The sequence below is a fragment of the Episyrphus balteatus genome, chromosome 4 (assembly GCF_945859705.1).
Source record: "Episyrphus balteatus chromosome 4, idEpiBalt1.1, whole genome shotgun sequence".
Taxonomy (NCBI): Eukaryota; Metazoa; Arthropoda; class Insecta; order Diptera; family Syrphidae; genus Episyrphus; species Episyrphus balteatus.
In genome coordinates, this window is record NC_079137.1 from 78874845 (window position 1) to 78894612 (window position 19768).

The window sequence follows — 19768 nt, forward strand, 5'->3', positions numbered from 1 at the left end:
AAAATGTCATTTGAAAAAATTATAAATTGAAAAATAACAAATTTTCTGCGTGTTTCGTCTCGGAAAATGGTAAATATATGTTAAAAAATTAGTTGTGTGCGTGGTTTTTCGGTTTTTGTGCGTTTTTCGTCTGTAGATTAAACAATTAAGAATTACGGTAGTTGACGTTGGTCGCCAAATTGTCATGTTTTGACAATTTGGTGACCAATGTCAGTTCGGAATATATTACCTTTTTATGTGTACTGTGAAGTAGTAGTACTTTTGTGCCTGGCTACACGGTGATTTTTCAATCGCCTAATTAGTGAGTTTAAATGGACGCGTTTTGTACGCGTTTTGGAAGCGTTTTGGACGCGTTTTGGGCGCGTTTAGGACGCGTTTCCGATGCGTTTTGGACGCATTTTGAACGCGTTTAGGACGCGTTTTGGAAGCGTTTAGGACGCGTTTTGGATGCGTTTTGGAAGCGTTTAAGACGCGTTTAGGACGCGTTTAGGACGCGTTTAGGACGCGTTTAGGACGCGTTTTGGACGCGTTTAGGATGCGTTTTGAACGTGTTTTGGAGGCATTTTAGATGTGTTCTGGACGCGTTGTGGACACGTTTTGACGCGTTAAATAGCCTTTTCACACTGAGTTAAATCACGGTTGTTGAAAAAAAATTTCAAAACCTGTACCAAAACTCGTCTTCACTTTCACTATTTCCATAAAAGTATAATGTAGAATATGTACGTTTAGCTAATTATTTAATTCATAGTTTTTTTTTTGATACCATTTACTTGTTTTTCACATTTTTTTTGGGAACTTTTTTAGAATACCTTAAATTTTATAAAATTTGTATTTCTTAAAACGAAAAACTCATTTTGTAATTTGTTTCTATATTTACTATACCTAGTGCCGGGCTACACGGTGATTTTTCAATCGCCTATCCAGTCAGGTTGTAGGCAAGAGGGGTGAGGATTTTCCTCTTTTTGACATTTGTTCCTAGAAAATGTGAATTGGAACGTGATTGGGCACAAAACACTGTGTAGCCAGGCACATATATAGATAAGAAAAAGTGCGAAATTATCTCATTGGGGCTCTGGTGACCACTTATAGTTTTAAAATTAAAATTTGGTATCGCTTTAGCTGCGTAATAAGCTTCAGGCTGTAGTGGAAACAGGCTATCAAAGTAAACCAATGGAACACATCTACGTTGCAAATTTTTTCCCTAACAGGCCGCCTTCACAGGAGATAATTTTAGTCATTTTGACGTGTCTTATCAAGAAATAATGTCTTGTGGAGGCTCGACATTTCATGTTATGATTCAATGTTAGACAATCGTGTGTTCGATTTTGTCTGAACACGATTGTTTAACATCGAATTTGACAGATGTGTTTTTTTTTTCTTTTGGAAGTGCAGTTTTTTCATTATTTTTTGTCCTCTCATGAGCGAGGTTTTCTCTGTAATAGCAGACGACAAAATATATTTGTTTGTTTTGCGAATTTTTGCATGTTTTCTATTGAATTCAATTAGATTTAATGAAATGGTATATAATTTTTGAATTTATTTATTTAATGTGAATTTATTTAACAGGTATTAGCAGTTTTTTATTTTTCCACTTGATCCATATAGATCATTAATTAGCACGTATTACAACAACTACTTGAGATCTTGCTTTTCATCAGGATCACGATTCGTGAAAACTCACATGCGGTGGGCTACACACTGTTGTGCCCAATCACGTTCCACTTTTACATTTTCTAGGAACAAACGTCAAAAAGAGGAAAAATTTAGCAATGGAACTCCCGACTTACAATTTTGTTTCTGTAAAGCTTTATACATGCTTCTTTTGCTTCTATAAAGCTCTATAGAAGCAAAATTGTTAGTTGGGCTGTACTACCCTCAGAAAATTCAATTCCCTTCGTGAGCATCTTCCCCCTTCACTCCTCATCCCTATTGCCTACAAACTCACTGCTTAGGCGATTGAAAAATCACCGTGTAGCCAGGCACCATAGGTTCATGTATAAATTGAAAAAAAATTAAACAAGACGAAGTATTCATACAAAATTGACGGCATATAAAAAAAATTTATTATCATAAGTCATCCTCTGGCGAACGAGGTATATGAAATAAAATGTCCGAGCATAATATGCCAGCCAAAAAAATTAAAATTGTTATGTTGTAGGTGTTAGACATTGAGTTAGAGAAAAATATCTCCTGGGGAGGCGTCCTGTGACAGTTATTCCAACCACAAAATTAAAAACAATAGGTAATGCAGAAAACTTATTTTTTGAGTTAAAAAAAAAACTATTTTTGTTGTTTCTTTCCAAAATTAAATAGCGCTAGAAAGAATTAAAAAATGTTTACTTTTCTAAATTTCCCACTTTTTTCACTTTTTAGGTCATTGTATTTATGGCTTAAGGCTCAAATAAAGCAAAATTTCTTGCAAATTCAGAATTTATGAATTGAGAAATTATGATTTTGAATGAGATAAAATGGATTTTAAAGTCATTCAAATATTTTATCGCCACTGATAAAAGTTACAGATAATGGCCATAGGCTATTAAAGTAGACCAATTGAACACACCTACTATGCAATTTTGTTTCATGTTACATTCTGTATCAAGCTTAATGTTTCAATTCCATTTCAACTACACACTGGCACATGTTTATTCTTTCGTCAAAATCTACCAACAACAACACAAAAACATTACCAAACTTTCGTTCAATCTGTCATGAGTGTCAAAAATAATTCATAAGAAAAAAAAAAACGAAATAAAAAAAATCCCACTCCGTCTAGAAAAAGAGTTGAAGAAAAAAATCGGTGTGGTTCTTCACAAATTACTTTAATTAAACAATTGTTATTAAAAAATGAAAATTAAACTTAAAAACTCTCTTTACATATTAATTAAACCACATTAACTTTGTAAGTTTTCGTATTATTCATCAGACTAATTCCAAGGTACAGATTCTATTTTTCTTAAAAACCTTACTTTTATTTATAACTTTTTCATATTAGTTCCACCAAAAACATAAATAAAACAATGGAAACACCAAAAAACACCAATCAATCTTCCCCGCCGCCACTATTAACGCCAAAATCAGCAAGCGGCCCACAACGCGTTATAAAACAAATTATGGTCATCGATCCGACCAAACTCCGATTAACTGGATTGGATGTTAAAATGGCAGAAGCTTTAAAAAAGTCAAAACCATCAAAAACACAATCCAAATCGATCTCAAAAGAGAGTAAACTTGAATTCGCTAAAAGCTTACTTAATAAAAAGTTGAAAGATGCTATGAAAAAGAAAGAATCCACAAAGGATTCACAATCATCAACATCGTCATTGTCATCATCACAAACTAATCCCAAAAACACTCTGAATAATATTGAAATGGCTGCTCAAAAGCTGTCATCTAGCAAATCGGAGAAGAAAGGTTCCCGAGGGAAACCGAAAATAAGTGTTGCCACTTTAAAATCTTTAATGCCACCTCCATCTTTGCCAACTTCGTCTCCCAATCAAACGGTGGAGATTAAAGTGCTGAATTCAAAGCAAACTAAACAATCAATTGAATTCAAAATTGTTGATTCTTCAAAAGAAAGTCCACAAAAGTTGGCTAAATTCCCTAAAGCATCTTTGAAAACCACAAAGACTCAAGTTAGTCATGAGACTGCAGCGATTACATCAGAAATCAATTTTGAGGTAAGAAAGAAAACGATTATTGAAAATATTTCAGATCCTAAGGTCTCTATCTCGGAGTCTGGGAAACCATCCGAGGCTCCAGTCGAATGTGGAGAAGAGAACAAAGCTTCATCTCCGATTAAAGCCTCTTTCCAGGAAAAAGAGATTTCAGAGCCAGTTCATGGCGTTTCCCAGGTCAATGAGGTTCCCCCGATTTTGAATGAACCCATAGAAGTTGAATATGTGAATCTAAATCCAGATTCTGTTGAACAAAAGGATCAACTCTTGACGGCACAAGAAGTTGAATATTTGAATTCAAATTCTCTTGGACCTCAAGAGGAATCGTTGATTCCACAAAAAGTTGAATATTTGAATTCAAATTCTGTTGGACTTCAAGAGGAATCGTTGATCCCACAAAAAGTTGAATATTCTCTTAGACCTCCAGAGGAATCCTTAATCCCACAAGAATCAAGTCTTGTCGAAATGACACCAATTCATTCTGAATCTCTTCCATATACTAAATCAGAATTACCTATAAAAAGTGTTACCACATCAACACCAATTCGTCGAGTATCCTTGGCTCAAGTTATTGAAAGTAAAGTTTTATCGCCAGATGAAAAAATTGACTTAAGTCTTCTAACAAAAAAACCACCAGTTGTTGGTTTAACAGTACCGAAAAAAAGATATAAACTGGATCAAAATTGGATAACTCCAGAGCCAAATCAAGAAGAATCAACGATTTATTTAAATTTGTCGCCAGTTACAAAGGGAAAACCGGTTGCTCCTGTGGTGGAACAACCACAGGTGGTAGAAGAATCAGCTGTGGATTTTATCAATAATTTATCATTCTTTTTTGCTGAAAGTCAAAAATCAAAATCTAATGCGCCGGCTTTGCCAGATAGTTTGACAAAAGAATGTAGTGAAGATGCAACTAGTTTTTTGGTTTCGTTGTTTCAGAAGAATCAAGGGAATTCACTGGAAGTTCAAAAATCGACAAAGGAAAAGGATGAAGGTAAGAATATTTTTATTTATGTTAAGACAAGATAAAGTTTTTTAAGAATCTCTTCCTCATTTTTATAAATCTTTCTGCAGCTTTAAATCGAAACAAATAGTTTTTTTTTTTGGTGGTAGTGCTCTCAATTTGTGTATATTCCTTTCTTAATGCACATCCATGACAGTAAAATATGATAAGCTCATTTTAGGATTCGTTAAAAAATCGTACTCGAGAAAACAATAAAGCACATTATGAGTGCGGAGACATTACGATAACATCGGTCTCGTTATTCTGTCTCTAGGTGTCTGCCTATCTCGCGCTACAGCCAAAACCACAGAAGTGATTTCCTCAACCTTGGTAGTTATTGGTTTGGGTCATTCCCTAGAGTAGAAATTGATTTTTTTTAGAATCAAATTAATTGTACTTGCAATTTAAAAAAAAATTCTATTTCTCAAAAAGGATTCAAACGATAGTGATTAAAAAAATACGTGTATAAACTTGTGTAGTACAAGTTACATCTTTTAAAATAAAAAAAATATTTTTTTTAACCATTATTTATGAAAGTGGACTTTTTGCATTGTTTAAAGAAAAACTTACATAATAATTTTGTTATTAAGATTTAATTATATTTCTTTTATGAAATCACAGAGGAGCAATAAAGAAGTTTATTTACTGCAATTTCGCTTTCAAATAAACTTTACACCTTTAATAATAAATATTTTAAGGCTAGATTTGAGGCCATTTTTAGGAGTGACTTAGTCCACTTTCATAATTAAGGGCACATTTACGGTATATACCTGCCACATAACCGTTTGCTTGACTTTCGACTTCCTTGTACACCGCTAAACCTAATGTCAACAAAATGTTTTGTGACAACACGTTCCAAAATTTTCAAAAGTATCGATTTTGGATTTTTTGTTTCAATAAGTAGATTAATAATTTTTTGAAAACGGCATACCAATTTTAAAAAAAATTATTTTACATTATATACAAAAAAAAATACCCAAAAGCCTGAAGCGAAATCGGCTAACGCGATAGTCGATAATTAATAATCAAAATCGACGATTTTTGAAGCAAAATTATGTTTTTTTTGACTATCAACTATTGCGTTAGCCGATTTCGCCCTTGTTTTAAGCAAGAAACCATACGGCATACTTTGTTTGAAAAGATATTTTACTGATTTAAAGAACATCAGAACATTAGTCGGCATAAGAGACTGTTTCATTGGTTTCCAGCATCTACTACCAAGTACTTTTAGTACCTACTTCTGAGTGATAAGTACCTTTTTCTATAGAAAAAAAAGGAGGTAACAAAAACTACTTATCAGTAGATTCTAGATCCGTCTGTTTAAAGATCTCCAATGAATCTGCTCTACACTAGTGGACTTATATTCTTCTTTTAGCTTTTAACTAATAAAAATCAATCTAAAATTATATTTTATTTAATTTTACTTTTATTTTTCTTCAAGATTCGGAAGCCTTGGAATCATCTTGTATAACAAATAATGACCAATCTTCTGAACAAGAATCAAGCTTAAAGACTCCTTTGAATACAACAACTAAAATAGCGTCAAGCTTAAAAAATCCTTTGGATACAATAAATACTCCAAAGTCAAGCTCAAAAACTCCTATGAATACAACGGATTCTCAAGTTCCAGAACTTGACAAAAAGGATTTATCAAACAAAGAAGAAAATAAAACAGAGAAAGAGCAAAAAGTTGTTAAAACTCCTACTCAGTCATTAAATGATTCTCATGTTGCAACAAACTCAAATACAGAGAAAATATCAATTGAAGATATCAAATCAATAACTTCTAATTTAGAAAATGAAAAACAATCTATAGCGTCTATTGAACCTATAGAGCCTCCCAGTGATCTCGTTAAAACTGATTCAAATACCACTCTTCTTGCAGAAAAAGAGGAAAGTAAACTCCCTAATGTGTCTCTAAATACAACTTTACCAATCCCTTCTGCAACTGAAGAAAAATCAACACCCAAATCATCACTTCCGTCGATAAGTTCTCGCAGAAAGACCAACAAACCAATTCCAGTGTTGATACCAAAATTAAAAAAAAGTCGTAAACCATCAACTCTTGCTCAAAAACCTGAACCTGAAGAACCTAAAGAACTATTAGTTCCGCAAAAATCTATAGAACAGCCAGTAAATGAATCACCAACTCAACCAGTACAAAATATAAAAGAATTAAATAATGATGTTGTTTCAATAGATTCAACGACTCCTCTTCAAATCAAAGAAGATCAACCTAAAAAGGAAGAACAATCTTCTGACCAAATAACACAAATAACATCACAAAAGTCTCCTCGAAAACGAAGAGATACACCAAAATCTGGAATATTTGAACCAACACCAGTTTCGACATTACCTTCTCCTTTGACTTTAACTGATTCTGTCGAAATTTCCGAAGAACTTCCATCAACTAGTAGTAGCATAGGAAGACCACAACGGCAAAGAAAAATCTCATTAAAATTGATAGAATCATCTGAATTTCTGCCAACAGTTACATCTGCTTTTCAAGGAATTGTTAATAGTACAGTTGATAAAGCTTTCAAGGAAAAAAAAGACTCACCTAGTACAAATACAGATAAACCACAACGTCAGAGAAAAGTTTCTTTTAAATTATTGGAAACAACTGATCAACATCAGGCTGATATAAAATCAACTAACCAAGGGCAAGACAATGTAAAGGAACAAAAAAGCACTGAAAAGGTTGATTTAGCTTCTACAACAGGAAAGGTACAACGACGAAGAAGAACAAGTTCCAAGTTATTGGAAACCACCCCTGAACCAACTACGACACTAAAACCAGCTACTCAATCACTAGACAACTCAATTGAACAGGAGGTCAAGAAAACACTCCCAACTCCGACCACAGATAGACCACAACGTACGAAAAGAATGAGTTTCAAATTAATGGAGTCTTCGGAAACCCTTTCTTTGGCTTTGAAGTCACAAAAACATTCTGTTGACCAAGAAACTAAAGACAAATTAGACAAAACAGAATCACCGCGGTCGACTAAGAATGAGATGAAAGAAGCTGTAAATGATCCAATTGCTCAATTAGTTGCGTTTCACGAAACTGTTGAAAAATTCGAATTGGCATGTGGTTCGTTGAAATCAAAACGAATTCAAGATATAGCAATAAATGCAGAGGGAGAAGGAAATTCATTATCAGAGTATCCTTTTCACGATGCAATTTGTAAAAGTTCAGAATCAACAATATCGGCCACTACTGATGATACAACTGTTGATTCAGTTCAAACTAATCAAACAATTCAGGAAGAGAAAAATGTGGAACAAATACCAACCAAAATTCTTAGAAAACGAAAAGATTCTTTAAAATCTAGAAACATTGCCAGCGATCATATTTCTATAGTTTCTAGTGATTCAGAAGATACACCAATTTGCAAACTCAAGAAAACGAGTCCAATAATTAAACAATCTGAAATTAAAGAAGCTTCAGAAACAGATTCGAAGCCAACAGAAAATGAAAAGGAATCTAAAAAAGTGCTCAACGATTCTTCATTTCTGCAGAATCCAAATGTAACAACAGAATCGGTCGACACTCCAACTATTGTTAAGAAAAGAAGAGGTAGACCTCCTAAAGTCAAAAAAGAATTTCCAAAAGCAGAAGTTGTAGAAAATGCTGTCGAACCAGAACCCCAACCAACAGCAACTATAACAAGAGCAAATTCACATCTTAGAGGATCATGGGAAACACTTACTTCTACCGATGAGCCAGATGTGAAGGTTCTTGATAAACCTGTTTCTAAAAGAGGTAGGAAAAAAGGATGGAATTCCAAGTTAAACACTTCGAAAAATAAAGACCTTGACGAGACCTTAAATAATAAAGATATTGTAGAAGTTCCTGATAAAAGCATTTCCCTAGTACTAAATACATCTTGTGGAAAAGCACTACCTTCTACCGATGAACAAGATGTAACAATCATTGATAAACCTGTTTCTAAAAGAGGCAGGAAAAAAAGAGTAAACTCTATGTTAAACACTTCGATAAAAAAAGACCTAGACGAGACCTTGGATAATAAGGATATTGTGGAAGTTCTTGATCGAAATATTTCTTTAGATTTAAACACATCTCATGCAGAAGAAAAAGATGAACAAACTTCAACGCCAATAGTTCCCAGAAAACGAGGTCGTCCACCAAAAGTTCGTAAAATAGTTCCGGAGGAACAACCATCAACAAGTAAAACAAAGAACATTATTGAAAAAGTAGCTTCTAAAAAAGAAGAATCAGATAAGGCAGTGGAAGCAGAAGTTGCCAAAGAGGATCATGTGGCTTCTAAAGATCCGACGACTGAAGAACCATCTAACTCCCCTGATCCTACTGCGCCGAACATAATTCAAACCACTTCCAACAAAAAACAAGACGTTCAAAAGGATGGATCTGTGCAATTGTCAATAGGTGTCGAAATATCGGAATCTGGTTCCAGTGAGCTTGGAACTGCTGAAAGTGCAATCAATGAAACACAAAAAATACCTGAAACTAGTTTGGTAGTTGAAATTGAATACCACAAATCACCAGTAAAATCAGTTAAAGTAAACGATCAGGAAGTTATTTCTCAGAAAGTCGAACAAAAGGGATTGACTTCTATTGAATCCAATAAGAATTCAGAACCTACTGGTTCAGATATTAGTTCAGTCGATTCAATTGAACCTTGTCAGGTTGAAAATCAAATTGCAGGACAAGAATTAATGCCTAAAGTAGACCATTCGAATTTAGCAGAAATATCAGAATCAAATATATCAGAGCAGGAATGTAGCAAAAGTGTATCAACGGCTGATGAGAATTTATTTGATAATCTTAAATCCTCAGAAACTTTGAAAGCAGCTTCTTCAAAACTTCGTTCAGACGAATCTGATTTAAACAAGAATAATGATGATTCATTATCAAATGTAAATGAACCGATTAAAACTATTCCTCACTTTGAAGATGTAACATTTGACTTAGATAATATTGAAAGCCCATCATTTTCACCAATTTGTGAAAGATCAAGAATATCAGAAGATGATTCCGATGGATTCGAAGATATCGATGAAAATTTCACATCGGCAATAATTGACACTGTTGCAGAAGCTGAAAAATCTGTAGACGTTTCGAAGATGTCTAAGGAAGGACTTGACAATCTAAAGCAAAGTTCTTCTTTTAATTCTGAATCATCTCCTACAAAAAAATTAAAAACTTCTGAATCCCTTAAAGAAGATTCAAAATATAGTAGTGATAAAGAAAGTTCTTTGGTTTCTGAAAAGAAGTCTGCTGAGAGTTCTAAACATATCGATGAACCAACAAGTAACGATGTTAAAGAGACATCTTTGGTTATTGTCGAAGAGGATCCAAAACATGTAAATGATGAAAGTCCATCATTGTCTTCATCGATTACCACTAAAACTGCGGATAGTATGAAACAGTTGGCATGTGAGAAAAGTGGAGAAAGTTGTAAAACAAATGCTTTAGTGCTCGTTGATAAATCTTCGGATAGTCTATCATTAATTAGTTCTGGCACTACAAGTACTCCCGAAAAGGTCAAACCTATTGAGGAAGAGCCAACTTCTGATAAAAAGAAACAGTCTTCTGCTTTATATTCAGCAGTTGTTAATAAATCAGAAGAAAAAACAAAGATAACTAAAGCGAAGAATCCTTTCAAAAAACAATCACTCAAAGAAAAAGATAAAGATACAGATACCAAGTCTCCAGTAGATTTTCTAGGCTTTGATGCAGAAGAGATCGAAGAAGGTCAACAGTCAACATCTTTAAGACTTTCTCAATCGGTAAGTTGTTTTTTTTTATTTTTTTTGAAAATATATTTAAACTTATTATTTCATTCCTTAAAAATAGGAGGATGCCGAGACTCTTAGTATTATTGAATCACCATCAATAGTAAACATCAAACCAAAACAAAAAATTAGAAAAGAATCTCAAGATAATAGTGGGACAAAGGTTAAAAAAGAGAAACAAAAATGGGAAAAGAAATCAGCAAATACTTTGATCAATTGGCTGTCGAATCCTGCAAAAGGTGGTGCTGCTGCAACAAGTGACGATGTCTGTGATACAAAGGAGGTAAGTTTTTTGTTCAACTATTGGATTTGTTCTTACCTCTTTTCTTCTCTGAGATATTTTAGTACAAATGCAAAAATATATTTTTCAAAAATCATCAATTGTGAGTGATTTCAAATTTAGGGGCAAAAATTACAAATTCCAATTCCAAGATTATCAAAAAAATGGATTAAAAAAAAAAGTCATCCAAATTCATCGAGTGAGACAAAGGCCTCCTTAATTAAAAATCTAAATATGTTTTGTTCCAATATTCGGAAGTAGATATCTTCGGATCCAAGTCTCGAAACAAGTTTTGGTTTAAATATATTAAACAAATATTTAAACCAAGACTATGTGTTCATAGTAAACAGGCCTATCCAATCAGGTTCAAATATTAGAAATATAAAGATCTAGTGACTTAGTCCTCAGGCCGCCTAGAACCCATGTGATTGTTAAAGCTAGACACCTTTTTTCCAGATATCAGGTAGAGTCCATTTCCGAAAACGATGCTACGCTACCTATCGGCTATCAAACCAACGAGTAGAATATTGATGGTTTATATGAAAAGCCCGAAACTATTTAATGAAGTCATGAAAGCGATTCCTCTGATCCATTTTTACTTGCGATATAGGTACTATATATCAAGTTATGCATTCGTACAAAAAAAAAGTTGAGATAAAAATCAGACATGACATTACTATGATAGAAAATGCCAAAATGTCAAACTTGGTATGCAGCGTTATTTGGCTACTCTCCAGAAGGGTTTTTGGAATTAGTTTTTTTGGACCAATTATAACGGTACATGTCGTATACCGATTTTAGTAAAGTTGAAAGTTCTCAAAAACGGCTCCAACGATTTTGTTTAAAAATGAATGAAAATGAAAAAAAACTTTTTTTTTTGAAAATCATGCCATAGAACCGTTTTTTTAAATCCGATTTTCTCCGAAACTACCAGTTGGATTTTGATGAAACTTATTGTAAAAAAGCATTTATAAAATTTTAGTATAAGCCTAAAATAAAATTTTGAAAAAATTACTTTTTGGATTTAAAAAAAAATTTTTTAATTTTTTTTTGAAAAATCAAATTTTCGAAAACGGGACATTGAATTTTTTTTGAAATTTTGGTTTGAGATAATTGATTTGGGTTGGGGTCAAAGTTCTGCCGGGGTCAAAATTCTTCTTTTTAAAATTCTGTTTTTCAAAATTCTGCCAAAAATTAAAAAAATGGTTTGGGAAATTTAAAAAAGCATGCGCTTTTTAACATTTTCTAGCTAAATTTGCTGCCTTTTTGAGATTACTTTCTTAAATCAATAAATTTAAAAATATTGATAAAAGGTTTTTAATGATAAATATTTTCGAAAAATAATAATCGAACATTATTTAATTAGTCAAATAAAAATTGATATTCAAAACATTAAATATGAAAATTAATATACTTTATCACACAACACCGTTTCTATAATTAGTTTTCAACGGTATACTCGTATAGATGTGAGTTATAAGAAAGTCAGTACTAAGCAGTTTAAAAATATCAACCTAAAAAAACATTATTGAGTGTATTTTGGTATAATAAACGCATATGCTATGAAAAAAAAGAAGAATTAGCAGAATTTTTTTGTTCAAAAAAAAATGCTGGCAGAATTCTGAAAAGCAGAATTTTGAAAAGCAGAATTTTAAAAGACAGAATAGAAAAAAATCAGAATTTTGAAAAACAGAATTTTCTTGAAAAAAGCAGAATTTTGTAAATCAGAATTTTGACCTGCTCCCAAGTGATTTCTACAAACTGACATACCAATATTATTTTTAACTTTCTTTCCAAAAAATTATTTATAAAAAAATTAGTTTTTTAAAAAACGGCTCTTAGATTTTTATTTTTTTTCTAAAAATGCATCTTAATAATACCAAATGAAATTGCAACTTGTTTTGGACGGCAATTTAATTTCAGATGTTGTTTTATTCCTTTGAAAAACGATTTTATTTATCTTTCGCTTCCAACGCATACTGGGCGTTATTACGGGTTTACCGTAATAAGATCGTTTTCAAAATCAGAACGACGACGTTGTCTCTGCAAATTTTCTCTCTTTGTTTTTCAACTTGAAAATTTCTTTGAATACTAACTAATTATCCTTTTTTTATTTTTATTTCCCAACAAAAGGATGCAAATGAACAAAGTTCATCAGTTCCTCCTAAAAAACGTCGCACCAAAGTTCAAAACTTAGATGAATCGATCACTCTGACAAAGCATGTTGAGCATCATAACAACGAAGCGATTAGCCATGAAGTTGATTTGGTACTAAAAAAAGAAAAAGGTAAAAAAGGAAGAACGCCAAAACTGAAAAAGCATACCAAACTTGAAGAAAGTTTGTGTGAAACTATAACAAGTCCCAAACTTGAAGAAAGCTTCTGCCAAAATATAACAAGTACCAGCAAAGATCTGAATTTATCTACAAAGCCTTTTTCAACTAAAAGTATGAAAGTGGCCGAGGAGACAACTTCAAAAGACGAGACACCTAAACGAGGAAAGAAAAAAGCTGGACAACCAAATATCGTCCCTGATGAATTTGTAAATGTTGTTTTAAAAACCACATCAGTAAGAACGCCCAAGGGAAGAAGTAGAAAAAGAAAACGATCTGAATCAGAAGAATGCACAACTGAACCACCAACTAAACTACCCCATCTGGGTGCAGACTTACTTTTAACTGATTTATACTCGTGTCAACCCAAACGAAAAGCGGGTCGCCCAGCCAAACGAACAAGCTGCGACTCTACACAAATTTCCATAGATACTGCTTCTCCTTTTACCGATCCTCCACTACCAAAAAGAAAATTCAAGACTGACTGTGAATTCAATCCTAGACTCCTTCTCATACGAAAAAGAGAAGAACTCAATAGCGATGAACCCATTGTCGATCCTAATTTACAAACTGAACGAAAAAGTCCTGACGATGTGCAATGTGCTCTTTGCATGGGCTACACACCAAAAAAGAAATGGATTCAACACGTTAGCAATCATTATGGCATTGGTTGGATTGTAGGACAACCACCTCCTTTGAATGTAAAATCACGCGCTTCGGTTCTTAGCTTTTTGATTGAATTCTTTAAAGTTTCGAAAATCAAAGGTTTGAATTGTCGTCTGTGTAATACACTTCGACGATCTGGTCTTGGACTTCTTATGCATTTAGAGCAGTGCTGTCTTACCAAAGAAGAATTGGACAAGAATCGCATTGTTTGTGAATATTGCAAGAAAAATTATTCCAAAGCTTCATTTTTAGGACATCAAAGAACATGTTCAGAATACTTAAAATATGTTTTAGCACAGTCATCACTTGAAAATACTGAAAAGTCAGAAGATGTACCCAATATTGATGTACTTTCAAATACAGGAAGGTTGAAGAGGAAGTCTGTAATCAAGTGAGTGAGATTTAGATCTTTTTAATTCGAACTACGAAAATGATTATATACTTTCTTGTTTTCTTTAATATTTTAGAGCTGAAACAAAACTGAAAAGCTTAACAGAACCCCCAGAATTTGTTCCCGACGATGTAAGTACAATAATTTGTTATTTGTTGGAAAACATAAAAGCTTACAACTATTTTAATTTTTCAGTTTATCGAATACATTCCTAAAGAAATTACACCAGATATTGAAATAATAAAAGAAAATTGGCGTTTGGAAATAAATTCCTTGGGAAAAGGGTTTTGTGCAAATAAAAAATGTCATTTTACTGCGACATCTGTAGAAGAACTTGTTGCCCATTATGATGTGAATATTTGTAAACAGTTTACGAAAACTGGTTATGTTTGTTTAAAGTGCAAATTTAAGTATGACTTTCATCATGATGACATCGAAGTAGTTCGACGTCATGTCGTAGCAAGTCATTCGCCGAAAGTGCCTAAAGCTAAAGATGATATTGAAGCGGAAATTAATTCATCAGAATCATCAGATTCAATATCATCGGGTGAAGAAGAAGTCGATAGTGATGAAGGAGCAGATAGTGATGCCGAGAAAGGTGGGGAGGATGGAGAAAAAAAATCAAAACCCAAAAAGAAGTCAAAAAAGAAAAAATTAAAGAGATTCTCGCTCAAGAATCCACCGACTAAAGAGTACAGAAAACGTAAGTTATAAAAAAGCATTTTTGATAACGTTTATTATATTATTTTAACTCAATGTGGTGAACAGAAAACTGGGTTGATGTGATTGTATAACGTTTGAAAGCAAAAGTAGTGATCTGCAGAGATGATCAAATGACATGATAATTTTTTTAATGAGATATTCTTTCGAATCGTTGCAACGCGATTTATACCAAAAAGCTGATCAAAAGTCTAAAATAAAAAATGAAGCATAACATAAAACTTTAACCGTTATGTAGATTATGTAAATAGATAAGTAGGCACTCATGTGACAACCATATTTACCACGCCATGTCGATGCGTTACTTTTATTCTAAGGGCAATTCCATTATCGCGGGTGCAACACTTATACTCATTCGAAGTTTATTTACAAAATACAAAAATATTTTAATTAAACTATCACTTGAAAGAGTACATTTAAACCTGTTTAATTTCAATTCAGCCATAAAATTTAAATTAAAGAAGTAAATCGTCACTAGGAAGGGTTCAAAGTGCGATCGCTGGTGCAACAAAATCAGCTCTACATTTTTTGATCTTAGTACTAAAACAAAAAAATCTGTAAATTTTCAAACATTCATATTTGATTTTTTACTTACATAATATTGAATGACGTTGCATCAATAATCATTAAACATAAAAAATAAATAAGAAAACAAAAATATACAGAGAGGCATTTACATTCGAAGGTATCGCTGCAACCGCGGGTGCAACGGGTGGCGATTTTGAGCCTGTATTTGTAGTTCGTACCTAGCCATGATATTTGCAGTTCGTAACGACTCTTTTGTATTATAGCCTTGCCAAGCGTAATTAAACAAATGTTTCTGTTTAATTAGGCCTCATTTTCGTTTGTTTTTATAAAAAACAGTTATTTTACTTGGAATTGTTACAGGAAAGTAACAAATATTGTACAAGAAATTATGGCGCAGATCGTCTATAGCGGAATGGCCCCTAAGTCAAAAGTTAGTGCTTACCGGATCGACTTTTTTTTGTGCGATTTTGTTTAAAGTTTTTTTTTTTTTATAAGTTGGATTTCCTGTTTTTTTTACCGACTTCCAAAAAGGAGGAGGTATTCAATTTGTCTTTATTTTTTTTTAAATTAATTTATTTTTTTTTTTTTTTTTTTTGTGTTTGTTACCTCATTACTTTGGACTGAGTGAACCAATTTTGATAATTCTTTTTGTATTGGAAAGCTGGTAGCTGCAGTGTGTTCCATTTGAATTTCGTTCAATTCTGGGAATAGAAACTATTAGAAAAACCATAAAACCCAGTTTTGATCCAAGGAAGTAGGTTTTGTTTTTTGATAAAAATGATTATTTATTTTGCATTTAAATATTATAAAGGTGTTAACTTCATTTAAAGCATATTTGTTTCAATTAAGCAAGTTTCTTTTTTTTTGAGTTTGATCAAAATGTTTTTTTTTCACGAAAGCTGAAAAAGAAAATTTAACAAAAAATAATATAGTAATTGTTCGCGTCCTAACTGCGGGCCACTGTGGCGTATGTGTAACTTTTTTTTTATATTGAAATATCTTATAGTTATAGGTTAATACAAATTTTGCTTTCCTTGATTAATCAGTCAGGCCAGTTAAACTTTGTTGATTACTCAGATAATTATACCTATTCTGCTATTCGATTCACGTGAAAGTCTAAAATAAAAAGCGTTTAAATGGGGGTTAAAATTAACCTTAAGCAAATTTTTTTTTTCTTTAGAATTTCTAAAACAAGCGGAAACAAAGATTTGCTTTCGAAAGTAAGAAGTTTTTCAAAGCCAGTTTGACGTGATAAAGGAAGGAAATCTTTCGATTCACGTGAATCGAATAGCAGAATAGGGCTGAATATCACCATAGTATTAGAGTTATAATTTACCGTTTTCCATTCTTATCATTTATAGACTTCCATTAAAATAAAACACAAACAAAATAATTGCTAATTTTCACGTTATTTTATTTATTGATTCCTAATGATAACCAAAATTGTCACAAATATTTGCTATTCCCTCTCACTTAATTTGCAATCGATTTTTCACTTGAAAATATCACTTATTAATATTACTATACTATAATATACTAGCCATGTTTTATTTTCATTATGATCCAGATCAGATCATTGTATTTATTTGCGTTACAACAAAAGTAGGATTTCACTTTATTGTTGTTCAGCAAATAAAAATAATGATCTGATCTGGATAAACATAAAGCACGGCTACTATAACCAAATCAAAAGTTACAAAACTATGGAAGTAACAAATCAAACTAGAACAAAACATTCACACAGGAAACCGATAGCAAAACTTATGAAAATATTTATAAAATATGCTGGGTAATTTTTGTATTTATTAATTACACTTTTTAAGAACCTTTTTCATACCTTTTTAAATACCAACAAATTTTGATTACTTTTTTGGGTCAAATACCCCTATTCGCGTCGCCTTGTCTAAAACCTTTTTTAACAAAGATATCTTTGAGCTTCATTGTTCATGGTCATCCTGTACAGGTGGACGAGCGTTCGCTTTGAAATATGAATGTAAATAATCTACATATCTAGCCTCGCCAAAAGTTCTTATTAATTAACTAGTGCGGCAAGATTTTCTTAGGCCCATTTCAAACATAGCCGATTTATCATTAGTCTTAGTTGTCAGCCTATTTTTTTCGAACCTAGTTGATTCATATTAATTAATAATTTGTGTCTTTTTGTTCTTTTCCATGACATTTAAATTTCGCTGAATCTTAAAATATGACCTAAAATCTTATAGAGCTAAAATATTCAAAATTTCAAATCTTTCTTTTCTTTCTCAGTATTAATCCAATAATTTTACCATTTCTTATTTTACAGTTCTTCCTGAAAGAAATTCAAAAATTAAAAATGTTGTAATCGATCATTATGATAAATTGTAAGTTTTTAATGTTTGTTTCGCTCGATTTTCAAACAAAACTAAAATATTTGAACTTTCTTTTATTACAGCATTAAGAGTAATTATTCTCTTGATCCTCTTTTTACCTTCGCCACAACAAATGTAACTTATACAGAAGCATCTGACTCGTATTTTGCCAAATCTACGGAATCAATTAAATTCATTCATGATGGCTTTAATGGATTTGTCAAGACATTTGGTGAAATAAAAATTGAAAAAGATCAATGGAAACAATTAGAAAGGCTTCATGGGCTGACACATAAATGTAACATACAGTTTTTATCCTTTTTTAAGTTTATTTTTTAAATATTAAATTTATTTCAGCTGAATACACTATTTATATGGGTGGACCTGTGACAAGCTTAGCTTGGGTTCCTCTTGATCCTCACCCGCCATCTAATACACAGTACCTAGCAGTAACTATTCGAAAGGGATTGGATAAATTTGCACGTTTTAAAAATCAAAAACGTAGTCGAACACTTATTTATATTCTCAAATTTGATTTAATTGAGTCGTCAGAAGTTAAAGGGGCAATTAGCTATGCTGTAGCTATTGATGATGGTCCAATACATGCTATTGAATTTTTACCAAGTGGTGGCTATTCACCAGAAATGAATAGACTTGGAATGATAGCTGTAGGTACGGCAGAGACTGAAATAAAAATTTATTCTCTGCCTCTCTATGTAGAGAAAAATGACTGTGATTTGTTTCCAATTGTTCGATTGGAAGCTGCGATGGAATTGCATTTGGATGTGTCGGCAAATCCAAGTGATGACATGGATAATTATATGACTCAATGTACATGCTTGGTATGGTCAAAGGTATAAAAGTTGTACTTTTTAAGGAGATTTGTTTTTGAAAACATGTAATTTCCTTACAGTTTGCTGGCCATAATTTTATAGTTGGAGGTTTTGTGAACGGTTTCATCGGCATTTGGGACATCAGTGATGATGTTGACAATCTAAATCGATTCAATCGAAACGGAACAAGGATTTTCTGTCCGGTTTCTTTCTTTTGGACATCGGAAGATCGTTTAATGAGTAAGTTGATTTCTCAAAAGAAGCAAACCGAAATGTTTTATATGATTTTTTGTTTTCAGGTTTGGTTATGCATTATGACGTGAACGGTCCTCGATGGCTGGCAGCTTGTAACTCAACGAGAAAAATAATGCTGTACGATTTGCGAGACATTACTGAGCCAGTATTATTTCGCATAGAAGTGACAATAAATGTAATCACTTGCTTAGAATGGCCAGTTATTTGGGAGAATTTTTTTTATGGTCTTGGTGATATGATGCCTTCAAGTAAAATACATATTTTTAATATTTCTGTTTAGTTTGAAATTATTAAGAGTTTAATCTTTTAGATGGTTGTATAATTAGTGCGTTCAGTCCGATGACAATTTTGTATAACAATCGTAGATTTGAAAAATTCTGCACTGGAGTGACGGACATACATTATAACATTTGGAAAAATTCCTTTGTCGGTGGGGCAGATAACGGCGATATTCAAGTGGCACCGTTGAGAGAAGGTGTTTTAGATGTTGCACAGAGATTGAAAATTGATGTGAAAACTATATCCACATTGGATATAGTTTCATTAACTGACGATAAGGAAATCAATGCGCTTCCTGAAGAGGGACAGCGGGTATTTGACAATGAAGCTATGGGCCAATATGGAATAGTGTTTGGTTCTATAAGAAAAGTAAATTAATTTCTGTATTATTTCTTTCCATATAATACTTAAAAACATATTTTGAATATTCCAGTTACCTGGACGTAAAAAACCAGAATATTATGAACCCAAACGGATACCTCCGGTAAATTTACAACGATTAGTGCGGATAAATAAAATAAGATACAATCATAATAAAAATGCATGTGATGTGTTAGCGATGGGCTATAATAATGGGCTTTTAAGGGTCGATATTAGAGATTGGCTTATGGAAGGACAAAATTGAATTTAGCATTTTTTTTAAATTATTAATTTATTGTTTTTTTTTTTTTAATT

General features: G+C 32.5%; 1 protein-coding gene across 1 annotated transcript; it reads left to right on the forward strand.

The window, feature by feature from the left end:
* Positions 1–2715: 2715 nt before the first annotated feature.
* On the forward strand, positions 2716–19718 carry LOC129919383 (titin). The gene is made up of 14 exons (XM_056000243.1): positions 2716–2935; positions 2993–4668; positions 6119–10455; positions 10523–10744; positions 12875–14130; positions 14207–14261; positions 14326–14833; positions 17681–17738; positions 17810–18024; positions 18084–18580; positions 18640–18799; positions 18859–19062; positions 19125–19462; positions 19527–19718. Exons 2-14 carry the CDS (start codon positions 3018–3020, stop codon positions 19716–19718), a joined length of 9693 nt encoding a protein of 3230 aa, XP_055856218.1. The 5' UTR covers positions 2716–2935; positions 2993–3017.
* Positions 19719–19768: the final 50 nt, after the last annotated feature.

Bases quoted from the DNA above. Each gene is read 5' to 3' on its own strand.
- LOC129919383 (XM_056000243.1), top strand. From the start codon at position 3,018: ATGGAAACACCAAAAAACACCAATCAATCTTCCCCGCCGCCACTATTA. The intron at 10,745-12,874 runs GTAAGTTTTTTG...TCCCAACAAAAG, and splicing joins ATGTCTGTGATACAAAGGAG to GATGCAAATGAACAAAGTTC. The intron at 17,739-17,809 runs GTAAGTTTTTAA...CTTTTATTACAG, and splicing joins ATCGATCATTATGATAAATT to CATTAAGAGTAATTATTCTC.